The sequence below is a fragment of the Calonectris borealis genome, chromosome 13, assembly GCF_964195595.1.
Source record: "Calonectris borealis chromosome 13, bCalBor7.hap1.2, whole genome shotgun sequence".
In the NCBI taxonomy this organism is placed as follows: Eukaryota; Metazoa; Chordata; class Aves; order Procellariiformes; family Procellariidae; genus Calonectris; species Calonectris borealis.
Genome location: NC_134324.1, coordinates 23,288,916 through 23,302,855, shown reverse-complemented (window position 1 = coordinate 23,302,855; position 13,940 = coordinate 23,288,916). Strand labels below are relative to the sequence as shown.

Below are 13,940 nucleotides of genomic sequence, written 5' to 3'. Positions count from 1 at the left end.
CGAGCACGCCGAGCCCCTCGGGTCTGTGGTTCGTGCTGAGCCCCACAGCTGGCCAGCCAGCTGAAATGGTGCCGGGCGCTAGGTGTTGCAGCCCACTGGGCCAGTTTGGCCTGGCTGGGGCTGCCAGCTGGACCCGCTCCTGCCTGCAGCCGGGGCAAAGAGGGCCAGCACCTACTCCCACCACCGCACCACAGGCGTGCAAAGCACTTTGTGCATCGCAGTGCAGCATCTTAAGGGTTACCATCCCCTTCCCATGCCCAGGCTGGGGGTGCAGGGCAGGCAGCCCCCCGGTTCCCCCCCCGCGACCTGCCGGGGGGACGGGGTGCTGTAATGCTTTTGCCCGGCTGGGTAACGGCACTAGAGCCCAATCCTGCTTCGCCGGGGGATGGGAAGGGGCCCTGCCCGGAATCCCCTGGCCTCGCCTGGCTCCGGCACGGAGCTTCCCGATGGGAGGTGGGTGCAGGGATGGGGGGGATGGAGCCGGCAGCGGGGGAGGCGGGGAGGGAGGGCGGGGGCGAGGCGGGCCCGGGGCCGGCGGGGGATGGCGCTCACCGCCTTCCCGACCATAAAACGGCAGGGCCAGGACCGGGCGGGCAGAGCGGAGCGGCGGCGGGGACTGGCACGGCACGGCACGGCACGGCCCGGCCGGACCGCCCTGCGAAGGTAACGGGGGCGGCGGGGTCCCAGCCCCGCTGGGATGGGGCAGGCTGCGGGGGAGGAGGGTCCCCTGGCCGGTGCAATGCCGGGGAGGGCTGGGGACGGGGCCGGTGTCCCCGTCGGTGTCCCGCTGGCTTTGTGCCGGGTCCGGGTTGCAGCCTGCCAGCAGACGCGCTCCGTGCGTGGGGCGGGCAGGGGGGCGGCTCTCCTCGGGTGTCCCCCAGCCCTGCAAACTCCTAGCCCTGCTGTGGGCAGCCCTCAGCCTCCGCCACCCGTGACAAAGGTATCTGGCTCTTGCCGGATGAGCTCCAGGCACAGGCAGGCTCCTGCCTGGTCTTCTGTAAGAGGGGAAGAGCAGCGTGGGCATATCTCCAGAAAAAGGGACTAAAAGCCACTGCGGGAGAGGATTTGGGAAGCTGGAAGCCAGGTGGACCGCGCTGATCTGATCCTCTTTCCGATCTTTGCAGTCTCTTCCTTGCCCGAGTCGCTCCTTGTGCAAAACCGATTCTCCCTGAACATCCCTACAAGCTGGGAGGAGGAGCGTGGCCGTGAAATGCAGGCTCAGCTCTTCCCACCACCCAAAAGTGCCCACAGAGTTTTATCTTTGCGCTTTATTTTCTCTGCAAATTTGCGTCAGGATCCTTTCCTGCTGCTGATCCTTTCGTGTTGTTTCTTGGCAGCGGGACCAGTCCCCGGGAGGGTGCAGGCAGCTCCTGCCGACTTCAAAGCAGTCCCAGGGCTGCAGCAACATCGCACAGGGGAGTGGGCAGAGCTTCAGGCCAACCCTGCCAGGCAGTTAGGGACGGCGCAGGGAAACCCCTTCTCTCCCCGGTCTCCCAAATCCCTGCATGGAGCATGGCTTGGCCAGGCTGGATCCAGAGTCCATCTGCTGAGCCAGGTTTATGTAAGCGCTGATTTGCAGTGTCAAGAGATGGTTAAGAATCAGTTTGCCTTTGGAAAATATATAAAAACATGGCATCTGGCCGGAGGCTGTACCGGTAGCCCAGTATTTGTCTTGGTCCCAGACCCTTGGCGAGATTCTGCCATCCCTCACCTGCTCTCAGCTTGGAGCCTCTATCGAGTACTTCCCAGGAGCAAGGACGGAGCCAGAGTGCCAAAAGGCACTGTCACTCTGTCCTTTATAGTGGTATCTAGCGTTGCTTTTCTGGCAGACTTGTGGCTGCTCCTTGCGTGGGACCATAAACTCCCCTGCAGCTCACCGGGAGACACTGCGCCGTAATGCGGTCCTCCCTTGGCACGCTCGGCAGCTCCTCCTGACCGGCAGGATGCTGGGCCAGGCGGGTCGCTGGTCAGAGCCAGGGTGTGACGGTCCTGGCTTTCCTGTTGTTAACATCAGCACAGCGTCACTGCGCCTTCCTTGGCAAAGGTGCTGAGCCCCAGCCACGGGAGCTGACTGTTGGGAGGGCTGCAGGTGGAGACGGCCTGTTCAGGCCATGGGCAATGCTCTTCCCTTCTTGCGGCATGGAAGGGAAGGCGGCGTTAGCTAATGCTGCTTATTCCAAGAGCCAGGGATTAGGGAAGAGAGCTGACTTCTAGACTCCTGGAGAGACAGGGACCCGATCCTGCACTGCTTGCTGACCCAAAGCACGTGCGATCTGGCTTGGGATCGGTGGGACGATGAGCTGCGTTTGCCGGCAGGCTTAACATTGGCACGTTGCTGCTTTTTGTTGCAGGTGGGAAGGCAGCGGTAGCTCACTATGGCCCTGGCAGACAACGCGGGCTGTGCTAAACCCAGCGAGGACTTCCCTTTCCCCGAGATCATTGAACTCAATGTGGGTGGACAAGTCTACATCACCCGCCACCCCACCCTGGTCAGCGTGCCTGGCTCGCTCCTCTGGGAGATGTTCACCCAGAAGAACGTCCGCTCCCTGGCCCGCGACAGCAAGGGACGCTTCTTCGTGGATCGGGACGGCTTCCTCTTCCGCTACATCTTGGATTACATGAGGGACCAGCAGCTGGTGCTGCCCGACCACTTCCCGGAGAGGAGCCGCCTGCAGCGAGAGGCCGAATACTTCATGCTGCCGGAGCTTGTGAAGATGCTGGCCCCCAAGCTCAGCAAGCAGAACTCGCTGGGAGACGACCCATGCCAAAGCGACCCAGAGGAGCTCTCCCCCAATGCAGACGCCACCCGCAACCTGACCTCTGCCAGTGCCACGCTCCCCAGCGCCGTGGCTGGTGGCCCCGGGGGTGCCGTCACGGCTGGCGTGGGTGCTGCCAGCACCGACGTCCGCAGGGCAGGTTTCATCACCATCGGCTACCGGGGCTCCTACACCCTGGGCAGGGACAGCCAGACGGATGCCAAGTTCCGCAGGGTGGCACGGATCATGGTCTGTGGCAAGACGTCGCTGGCCAAGGAGGTCTTTGGGGATACCTTGAACGAGAGCAGGGACCCGGACAGGCCCCCGGAGAGGTACACCTCCAGGTACTACCTCAAATTCACCTTCCTGGAGCAAGCCTTTGATAAACTGGCCGATGCTGGCTTCCACATGGTGGCTTGCAACTCCACAGGCACCTGTGCCTTCGCCCATGACCAGACAGATGACAGGATCTGGACCTCTTACACCGAATATGTTTTCTATCGTGAGTGACACCAAAAAAAAAACAAACCCCACAAACCAAACACCAACTCTCCCTTTCCTCTCCTGTGCTGGCTGTTGTCTAGAAGGTAGACATCCAACCCCCGAATCCCAGTGTCCCCCCTTTGCCGCCTTTTGAGTTTGTTCTTGGGTTTTTTCCCCCCTCCTTCCTCCACGTTGAACCTGTTCAGCTCTTCCTTGCAGCAGCTGCTGACCACCAACCTTCTTCCCTCTCTCCGACTTCTGCAGTAGCCGCCTGTAGCTCCCAACCCTTCCTGGATGTGTGGACTTGGACACTGTCGTGTACGTGTTTTGGGTGGGAGGGGGGGAAACACCAGACTCTGCTCTGGGCTGGGATTCCCACAGCTGGATGAGCTTGTCCGTGTGGGACACCGAACCCTGCTCGTGGCCCTGTACGCCGTGCAGCTCCCCGGGAACACGCTGCGTACACTGTGTTTGGTCTGCCAGGGGGTTCGAGTGAGAAAGCGTTGGTTTAAGGACATGGAGAAAGGTGGGAAGCGGAGAGGAGGGTGGGCGGATGGGGGGGTGGAAAGATGAAGCCTCGCAGCACGGGTGTGTTGCCATTAGCCCATGTAAGCAGCTTAGCGTTTAGACTGTCAGTGCTTGGGAAGATAAAGACGCACCCTGTCTTTGCAGTTCTAATTCGAAGCATCACTGCTGCTCTGGGATGCCTTGGGGGGTTTTTTGGGGGGGTGGGGGGGCGGATAGACAGATGCTCTGTTCATGGGAGGTGGGGGGGGAGCGGGGAAGGCTTTACACGCTGTAGGGTGTAAAATGCTTATACATCTCTCAAACTAGTTGGAGGTCTGTCAGAAAAAAGTACCTTCATCTTTCCTTCGGAGTACGATAGCGACGTGGGCTTCAGAGGGATGGGGTTGGGTTGCTGTGATGATCGGCAGTCGGGCTCAGCCGCAGCCGCGACTTCACAGATTAAAGGGAATCTTTGCCCAACGTGAAAATCTTTGCCATTTCGGCAATGTCTTGCGACGGTCTCTCCAATCACAGCTCTCCAAGGTCTGCTTTTGGGCCTGGGGCTGGCTGCTGCTGCTGCTTTACTACGCCTGGGCAATGTGTAATAAAGGAACAAAAATGACTCGCCTCCGTCTCCGTGTGCCGAGGTGCAAAGGAGGTAGTGCTGGTTGTGAGCTGTGTGCACCCAGAGCAGGAACATGGGCAGGGAGCAATGTGCTTTAGTGTATGGATTCAAACGAAGAGGAGAACAGAAGACAAACTTACTGGAGTCTTCTTGCCCTCCTCTGACCCCCTCCTCCTCTTTGAACCCTCGCTCCCATCCCAGCTGGGCCGAATTGCAATGCAGCGCATCCCTGCAGGGACGCAGGTGCAAGCGGTCGGGGCAGGATTACCCACCTGTCTGCAGACCAGCCGTGGATGATGCATTCACCCCCACCGCTCAAGCAGGGCTTTTCAAGCTCTGGCACAAGGGGTCAGCCTGCAGATCTCAGCCTGCAGGAGCAGTCGCGGGTGGCCCCGCTACCCTGATGTCCCCAACCGCTGCCTGCGCCTGCCTGCTCCCTCTCTGTTGCCCTGCCAGGTCTTGGCTCCCTTACACCCCCCATCCAGCCCTGGTCCTCCACCTCTGGCTGCTTCTCGAGCAGCCCCTGTGAAGCTCTTGGTGCAGGGAGCTAAAGGATCGCTCGCCGGCTGGGTGCCAGCCAAAGGGGCATTGCTCTTTGGGGTTCATTTGGGAGGAAGGTTTGCAGCTGCAGGGCGAGCGAAAGCTTTACAGCGAGGCAGCCCCTCTCTGCTGAAGAAGGGGAAGGCGAAAATGATATTTTTATAAGGGCCCGCTCCGCATTGCAACAGCATTTTGAAGAGGAAATGACAATGAGCTGTAAAAAAAGAAAAGAAAAAGGAACTTGAGCTCTGTGTGGAGAGAGAGAGAGGCTGAGGGACAGAATTAAAACCTTTAAAATAAAGGGGGAAGGGACATGCACTCCATGCTTGCTTGTTTTTTTTTTTTTAACTAAAGATTTTTCAGATCATTATTAATTAGGACTGATTGGAAAAAGAAATTGCTGCCTTGTGGGAAATGCTGGTGTTTTGAAATTTGCTTTTCCCCTCTGGAACTAGACTGAAAAATTGATCTCGCAGGAGGAAGCATTTTTCCTGAGGGAGAGCCCATAATGGCAAAGTCAACATTGGCAAAGATCTGCCAGGTTATGTGATCTGGGCTGTTAAACCCAATACCCCCGGTGAAATACGATCAGAGCAGAAGAATTTACTTCTGAATCATTTTAGAGTCTGATGGTTTTCACAAAAACCGATACTTTGTGAAAAAATACTTTTGCTGAGATCTATCTCAACAAAACTACAACAAATTTGGGATTGTTTCTTTTCTTTGCGTATATCTAGTAACAGAAAGAGTGTCCTTTTGCTGCTGCCCGTGGCTGGGAGGAGAACCTGGTTAATTTGATCCTTAGGAGTGACCATTTGCAGAGAAATGGTGGCATGGCAAAACATCTGTTTGAGGTTCTCATCCTCTGAACAATCATGGCAAGTCACTCGAGCTGGGTAAAAAAAAGCAGGGGATGGCTCAAGTGAGTTGGGAAGTTCTCTCAGTCTCCAGGGCTTCAAGGAGACAGTGCAGAAGGTGCTTTACTGATGTCGCCTGTTTTGCTGGCTTTTCCTGGGAATGTGCCTGCGTTTCTGTGTGTTTCCAGACCTCGAGCTGCCTGCTGGACCGTGATGGTCTGTCTCTGGGTTGGGCTTGTTCAAAGCACCAAAACCTACTTAGCTGTTCTTGAGCTTGTGATCTCCCCTCAGCATCTCCTACCACCCAGGATGTCCAGAGGGACTCAAGGGAAAAATCAAGTCTTGTTCCATTTCCTTCCCTCCAGCCAGCCCTGGCTGTTGGACCCCGAGGTGATTTTCTCTTCCCAGGAAAGTGGCATGACCCTGCTCTTCAGGCACTGATTTCTGCCGGCGCACACTGGATTAAGGCAGTGCCCCCGCTAGCACTGAGGCATGGCACCAGGTCCTGTTAGAGGTGCGGGCAGCAGCAGCCTGCTCCTATCTAGGAGCTGTAAGTGAAGACCCTACATGTGCACAGCAGGTCCAGGGTGTTGTGGAGGAGCTGGTTGCCCCCAGCCACCCCCGTGGGTGGCTTTTCTCCGGCGTAGGAGGGCTGGCACCTCCGAGGAAGGGCAGGAGGGCTGTGCATGGGCAGGCGGACCGCAGTGCACACCTTTATAAGAATGGGTTGCATGTCCGTTGGGGGATTAGTCACGTTGTCTGCAAAAGCCCAGGGCCAGGAGGGATCCTTGTGATTATTTTAATCTGACCTGCACTGAGCAGTCATCAGCTTTTCTGAAGGAAGTCCTGCTGTGAATAAGAGGTGGGGACTATGTTTAAGCTAGAGCTGGTCCATCCCCAGATGCCAGATGACCTGCCACCTTGGCCTTGAGCATGGTTTTTAGGAGAGCATAAGAAGCCCACAACCTCCCAAGTGTGGCAGCAGGTCCCTTGTGGAAGAGCGTGGACCATGGTGGGGGACGGCGTCCTTGGGAAGGCGTCTGGTCTCACTGCAAAGCTCAGCAGCTGCTGAGCTCACCAGAAACCAAGGAATGTTTTCATAAGGGGGTTTAAGCTTTCAAAGCTTGTTTTCCCTCTGAGGGGTAATGTAACTCACCCTTTCATTTGGAGATCCCCAGAAAACCATCCATCCCAAAATAATATCCCGCGTTCAAATGAGGCAGAACATGAACTCGGGCTGGGTCTGTGTTCCCAGGCGAGCACCCTGCCCACAAATTGCTGGTTACTCGCTTGGCGTCTCATTCTGCACAAAAACTGCAGGAACTGAGCTTTCCCCGTAAGGAAAAGCCAAATCCCATCTGTCTCCGTCAGACACTTCTGCCACCCCGAGAGAACATCTGAAAACATTTTATCTCCTAGGTCTGTCTTCAGCCCCTCTCTAAGGGGACCCTCCTTTGGTGGCAGAAAAGTCCTGCCCTGCCCAGAAGCTGAGCTCTCCCCATCCTGCTGGCAGCTGGGGGGCAATAAGGTCGGAGCAGATCAATACTGGGGGGACTGGGAAGAGGACAAACAGGGTCCTATGGGGTCCAGAAGACTAGAGAGGCCAGAGGGGAGACACAGAAAACCCTGTCCCCAGCCTAGAAATCCCGCCCTGCCATGGGAGACCTGAGAAGCCCAGGCTGCTCAGCGCACCACAAAGATCAAGACTGACTTGACTGCAGCATTGAAATAGCGAAGGACTTACTGATCAAGAAGCACAGGTAGAACCAGCAGTAGCTGGAAGCTGTAACCGACCTCTTCTAATTTGAAAAATAAACCCCAAAAAACTACCTTTAACAGCATGGGTATTCGTCACTGAGAAAAACCATTGGAGAGATGGGGGTTCTCCAATTCTTGGTGCAGAAACTGTAGCCTGGATGCTTTTCTGTAGGAAGGGGTTTAACAAAACAAAGCTTTTAGGCTCAGTTTAGCAGCTGACACGAGTTGGCTGCAATGCACAGGAGGTGGGACAGTGCACAGAGCATTGCTCTGCTCTGGCCAGCCATGGAGAGACCTCTGGGACTCCTTCCTGGGGCCACGGAAGAAGCAGGAGAGGAAATGCAGCTGAGCAGTCAAGGTTTGCGTTTACTGGAAGTCATGAGCGCCAGAAGATGCTTTGGGTTGGGTAAGCTGTTCCGGCAGCTGGCGGAGAGCTGCAGGAGCACTTTGCCAAATGAAGCTTGTTCAACCTGTGCTGACAGCTTGTTCTGAGCTAAAGCAGGTTAGACTTTGTGACTTCGTGACGTGCAGATGGTTTTCTTAAAAGGCTCTTGCAGTTAAAAAAATTTTACTTAGTTCTAGGTGGTAGATGGCTGGGAATTATCACCCCACCTCCTCTGGGAGAGCTGTACAGTACCTGACTGAAATATGTCCTTGCAAATAGACTAAACTAGAATTCATCTAAATCGTATTTGAGTCCACAGCACAACCCCTGCATCCCAGATGTCTGTTCCCTCTCCCTCCTTACCCTTCTCTGGGCTGGATGTGCTGTGATGCAGAGTCCACTTTGCCAACAGCACCCTTAAAGTGACCCTAAAGGGCCCGTTAGCCCCCAGCACCCCAGGGCAGCAGGACAAATCTGCCATCAGAAATAAATTTTCTTCCTGTTCACAGACTACTCTAGAGCATAGAAAACTTAACTCAGCCCCGCGGTTTCCTAGACTCGGCCCGAAATTGGATGATGTGGTTCAGCAGGAGGCAGAGGAGCATGCAGCAATTATAGAGGATAAACACAGCTCTTTACTGCATGCTGTTGAGTACCATCCTCTCTTGCAATTCTAATCAGGGACACAAAAAGCCTCTCCTGCCAGCAGCGTGAAGAAGAGCATTTGTATGGAAAGCACAAATCACCTGGCTGGTGTTACCGGAGGAGCTGTACAAGCCCAGCCTTGCTGGATTAATTTAGGAGCTCTGGCAAAGGCTGATGGGGGCTAGCAGGCAGGGGTGATCTGATGTTCCTGATCGTAGGAGCAAGTGAGATGGAGCCTGGCGTTGTCGTGGTCCTCTCCCATCATCATTTAGAGGACCTCTGTGGGAAGGCAGGGAAGAGGAGCACATTGCATCCTCTTTCTCTAGACCTGAGGTCCTTGGCATGTTCTCCCCAGGTGATGCCACAGCTGAGTCCAGGCCACCCATGCCTGATGGGAGGAATCATATCAAAGCCACCACAGCAGAGGATAGAGACTGGTGCAGGCTGCCCAGGCCACGGCGGCTCGGCTCAATCCCCTGCCCAGGGCCTTTTGGGGAGCGTGATGAGGGAGACCGCAGTGCCCATCCCAGGGACCATGGCTGGGAAGAACAGCCCCCTCCCACCACAAGCACGCAGAAGGGTGCTGTAGATTTTGGGGCCATTTCACAAGTGGAAGCCAAGTTTCAGATGCGACTTGGGATGCACATCCTCCGTTTCCCAGCCTTCAGTGAGCCCAGTCTGCAGGCTGCTCAGCCCTTTCCGAAAGCGCAGGTCCCTTCAACGTTGAGGAAGCTGGCCCCAATGCCTAGATGGTTTTAGCTCAGTTTCTTAAGGAGAAAGGTTTGTGTAACCTCACACAGCGTGTTCCTTCCGTTTTCTTAAAGGACCTGAATCTGTGGGCTAGTTTCACTCCAACCTGGCAGTGTTTCAACTGTTAGGAGACTGCCAGTCTCGTGAAAATATGTTTTGGGGTATAGCAGACCTCCTCAAATCCCCCTCCCCCTGCATAAGCTCAAGCTTTAAGAAGCAAAACCACACAAGTAAACAGACCTTATGGGCTCCCTGCCCTCTGCAAGCTCCGCAGGCAAGCAGCCTGCTGAGCCTGTGCAGGAGCTGGCGAGCCCTGGAGTGCACCAGAGCCAGCTTCGGGTTTAATTTACAGGTCCCCTAGGGAGGCAGATCGAGGTACTGAGCAGAGCTGGAAGATCAAGGATGCTCAGATGCCTAAGGCTTATGCTTTGAGCCTGTAGGGCATTCGTTGCACCTCTGCCTTGGGTGGCAGCTTGCCTCTACCAGCTCTTCCTTCATCCCAGCATAGTTTGACCACGACGTGTGGTCAAATAGCCACCGAGATTAGAGAGGTTGAGGGCAATCCCTAGAGCTTGGCAAGGCATCCGAGCCAGGGATGCACCTTGAGACAGGCAGGCGTCTGGCAGAGGTGAGCGCACGGGGTTGTTAACGGAGGATAGCCAGAGACCTGCAAAAGAGCTGCTCCATCCACAAAACTCTGCAGCAAGTCTCTGCCTTTCGCTTGGATCTGGAGGGAGGCACTGGTACCTTTGGCAGAAGGAGAAGTCCCTAATGGAGAGGCAGCAGGAGAATTACTGGGACAAACGAGTGGGTTTCTAAAAACAAGAACTTTTTCTTTATTTAAGGAAAGGGAACATAAAATCCAGAGTAAAGCTCAATGGGAGGGCATGGGAGTCTTGTGAGCAATCTTGGGGATTTCTGCACCTCCCATTGCTGCAGAGCCATCCCAAAGACTCAGCTCCAGGGCACGCAGCCACAGAGCCACCACGCAGCCCGGCCACGAGGGCCACCAGAGCCTGGGAGCGGGGATCGCCCTCCAGCTGGGGCTTCCAGAGGAGCCCTCATGCTCCGTGCTCCACAGAGGAGGCTGTAAAACCTCGGTGCTCCTAGCAGAGCGGGACACGAAGGAGGGATGGGCAGGAACAGCCCTGGGAGCTCCCAGCGGAGGACGAGGGAACATTGCCATATAAAGAAGCAATAAAAACAACCAGCTTGAGGTTTTGCTATTCCCCCTCCGCACTCCTCAGCATCAGCTCCTGGCTACAGCCCATGCCCCAGAGCAGGACCGCGGGGGGCTCGGCATGGCTGGGGTATGGCTGATGTCCTTCCTCTGGAGGGGCTGGTGGACATCTCTGCCACACCACTCTCTCATCCCCAGCATCCCCACTCAAAACCAGGGCTGGGCACGTGACAAGGAGCAGTTTTGGGTGCTGCAGGGCTGCTTATACCCTTTAGGAGCAGAGGAACATCCTTGTCCCTGGGAAGAGATGCCAGCCGGCGCTAGCAGGGGCTACCACCGCCCTCCCCTTACTGCATCCCATGAATGGGCACTGAGGGCGGGGGAACCGCCGCCTCTCCAAAAAGTCCCTCGCAGCTAGCTTTTCCCCTCACCCGCACAGCCTGCACCCTCGTTTCTCCTGCTCCCAGGGCCCCTGGAGAGGAGTGGCTGCCCCTCCAAAGCTCTCCCTGAGGGACAGGGACAAGGCAGAGGTGGCACTGCCAGGATTCTCCTTCCCTGCCAGTGTCCCAAAAGACAGAGACTCCCTAAACGGGGGGACAGTGCCTGGGGGTGCAGCTCAGCCTCCTGGGGGGAGCTGCCTTCTAGCATCTGCAAAGACACCGCTGCTGCTGTGCCCCGGCTTGGGACTCCTCGGAGCTGGTACCAGAGCGTGATCCCGTCCCACCGACCCCAAAAACCATGCACAAATACAACAGGGCATATGTGTCATGTTCACAAGCACTTGTGCTGCCCACCCTTGATGCCACGTTCGTGGACCTCCGCTAGCCACCGCGTGGCTGCCTCGGCCCTCCTGGCTTTGCTGGAAGCTGCGATTTCGCTAGACGTTCAGCTTTTGAGTTTGTTTGGTTTTTAGTTTGGGGGCCTTTTCCGTGACAAGGGAGGGCTCAGAACCAAAAACCAAACAAAGGCATCAATGTTTAAGGCTGAAAGACAAAAAAAAGTAAATAGAGGAAACTGTAAAAAAAAAATGTCAAGTTTTCCTTAACCCGGTCCTGTGCTTCGGGGTTGGCCAGCCAGCCAGTGTTTATCAGTACCGGATTAGAGATACTTGTAGCCAGAGAAGCTGATGGCTTTCATGACCCAAAGAGACGAGGTCTAGCGGACCCAAAGCAGGGCTTCTGCCAGCTCTTCACTGATCCACGGGGCATATTGCAGAGGAAAAAGCAACAGGAGCAAGGGAAAAGAGCAAGGATCCTCTTTGCATGTCCCTGCAAGACCCAGCCAGGCGGGTCTGTGCTTTGCTGGATACACCAGGCTCTGCTTCTCCTGTCGTTTAGGGACCCGGCGGAGGTGGCAATGGTTCCTTCCAGTGCCGGGAGCAGCAGCACGGTGAGTGCTGGAGTCTCATCCTGACGTGGAACAGGGATGCTGCAGGGATGGGCACGGGCCCCGGGCGCTGCAGCCTCACCCAGCTCACCCTGCCTCAGTTTCCCCAGCCCACATCATAAGGCAAACCAGTCCTTTTTGGTCCTTATGGGGAGGCTCTGCAGAGCCAAGCTCTCCTGGGGGCGATGAAATGGATACCCCAGCACCTCCCTCCCCTCTGAGCCGTCACGAAACGCCTGGTCCAGTGCAACGCAGGGCGCAGAGTGTCCACATCTGCTCTCCACCTGGAACCTGAAGCTGGCAAGCACGGAGAGGCACTTCACCCTTGTAAGCCAACCTGTTTTAAAATAGCCTCCAGTCCCTGCAGTATAAATAAGAAACCCACCAAGTTACACTGTCTTGCCCCAGCTCGGGATCACTTCCTCAGAGCTGAGGCTTTCAACCAAAAAAAAAGAATAATCTCTAATCCTTCCCCTCTACAGCAGAACAACGGATTACAGCTCATTTAGTGAAGTCCCACTCGCCATCCAATTACGCCCTGCGTATATCTATTATTCCCATTATGCCCGAGCCTTCTGGTTAATATACTATTTTAACCAACTCAAAGGATTAAATGCCATTAAGGACCCAGGAGGACAGTCTTTTCCAGCTGCAAGCGGATGGTGCAGGGATGCTGAGGGAGAGTGCAGGGATGCTGAGGGACAGTGCAGGGATGCTGAGGACAGGCCTGTGTGTTCCTCTCGGGGCTGGGCTGGTTCGAGGGAAGAGGAATGAGGGTAATGGGAAGGCAGGGGCCAGGGCTTTCCCCTGCATTGCTGGTAAAAGCAACAGTTTAGTAGGTAGAATCCGTAGTTAACGGAGAAAAAAGTAAGAGACAAGTAAACAGGAAACTGTTTCGCAACCCTGCAGTCACCAGAGCTTCCCCCAGGTCGGCTCAGTTCCGCAGCCCTCTGCCATGGACGCTGCCTGTCCCAAAGTCTCCCCAGGGATGGGATGTCTCTGCTGGCTCCTGGGCTGCCTCGGGTCGCACGGGATCTGTTCTGCACAAGTTGTTCACGCGGACATTGCGGCAGCGAGTCTGGCACCCTAAAAAGCAGGGCCATAGCTCAGCTGGCCGCACGCTGCAGAGGGGGAGCCAGCTTGCCCCCCCGATATCTCACAGCAGGCTTTGCATGGGAAGGGGAGCTGCCCAGGGATCCCCCAGGATCCAAAAGCAGGAGCTCCTGGATCTCTACCAGTGATTTTGGAGCAGGCAGAGAGACAGAGCCGCCCTGATATCTGTACCTTCTTTTTTTTTCTGTAGAACTTGCATTTTTTAAATTCACGTACAACGCAGCTGGGTTTCCAACTTCTCATCTGTGTAAGTGGAAACATCTCGTTTGACTTCAGTCACTTTAATGGAGCAACTCCAAACCTGAAGAAATCGAGAGTACAGCCAATGTTTCCCTATGGGCGTTCCCAAAATATTATTGTTCTTTGCGTGCCTGGAGAGGGTTTAACACAATACCCCCGGGGAACAAAAAAATCAACAAGACGCCCTATGCTGCAGCCTTTTAACTATCATTTTGCTCCAGGGGAACTGAAGTCCCCAGGTCCTAGTTTGGAAGGATTCCCAGTCTTCTAGAAGTCACACTAGCAAAACAGGCCAGGAAAGTACTTCTCAGCACGCCGGAAAGCTGAACACACACCAAGCACGTCGGGGTTACGATAAGGGCTTGTTGCCTTACGCCAAATACCTCCATGCTCATGTCCCTCCCCCCCACCTCAATTTAGTGTGGTTGCTAACTCCACCTCCCAGCAAACCGTGCTTTAGCAGACTCTGGAAAGCAAAGGAGTTTCCTTGTGACGGGATATAATTGAATTTGCCCGGCGTGGTGAGGTCTTGGCACCAGGGACCTTCACCCTAGGCAGCTCTCCTCCCTCCCTCTGCGGGACCTGAGGTCATCCCTCAGTGTCACGTAAATGAAGGACAAACCGTCCTGTCTCCTGTCAAGCAGAGGGTTGGCAGGAGTCAGGAAACCTTCCCTTGTTCTTAGGTTTGCTGGAGACACCCCAGCGATGCTGGTTC

At 55.6% G+C, this 13,940-nt stretch overlaps 1 protein-coding gene across 1 annotated transcript; it reads left to right on the top strand.

Moving 5' to 3' along the window:
- The first annotated feature begins 577 nt into the window (after nucleotides 1-577).
- LOC142087843 (BTB/POZ domain-containing protein KCTD12-like) lies at nucleotides 578-4,357 on the top strand. The gene is made up of 2 exons (XM_075162548.1): nucleotides 578-663; nucleotides 2,352-4,357. The coding sequence occupies exon 2, from the start codon at nucleotides 2,376-2,378 to the stop codon at nucleotides 3,264-3,266; it is 891 nt and encodes a 296-aa protein (XP_075018649.1). The 5' UTR covers nucleotides 578-663; nucleotides 2,352-2,375; the 3' UTR covers nucleotides 3,267-4,357.
- The last annotated feature ends 9,583 nt before the right edge of the window (nucleotides 4,358-13,940 follow it).

What these genes read in the sequence shown, in the direction of transcription:
- LOC142087843 (XM_075162548.1), top strand. Translation starts at nt 2,376, where the DNA reads ATGGCCCTGGCAGACAACGCGGGCTGTGCTAAACCCAGCGAGGACTTC.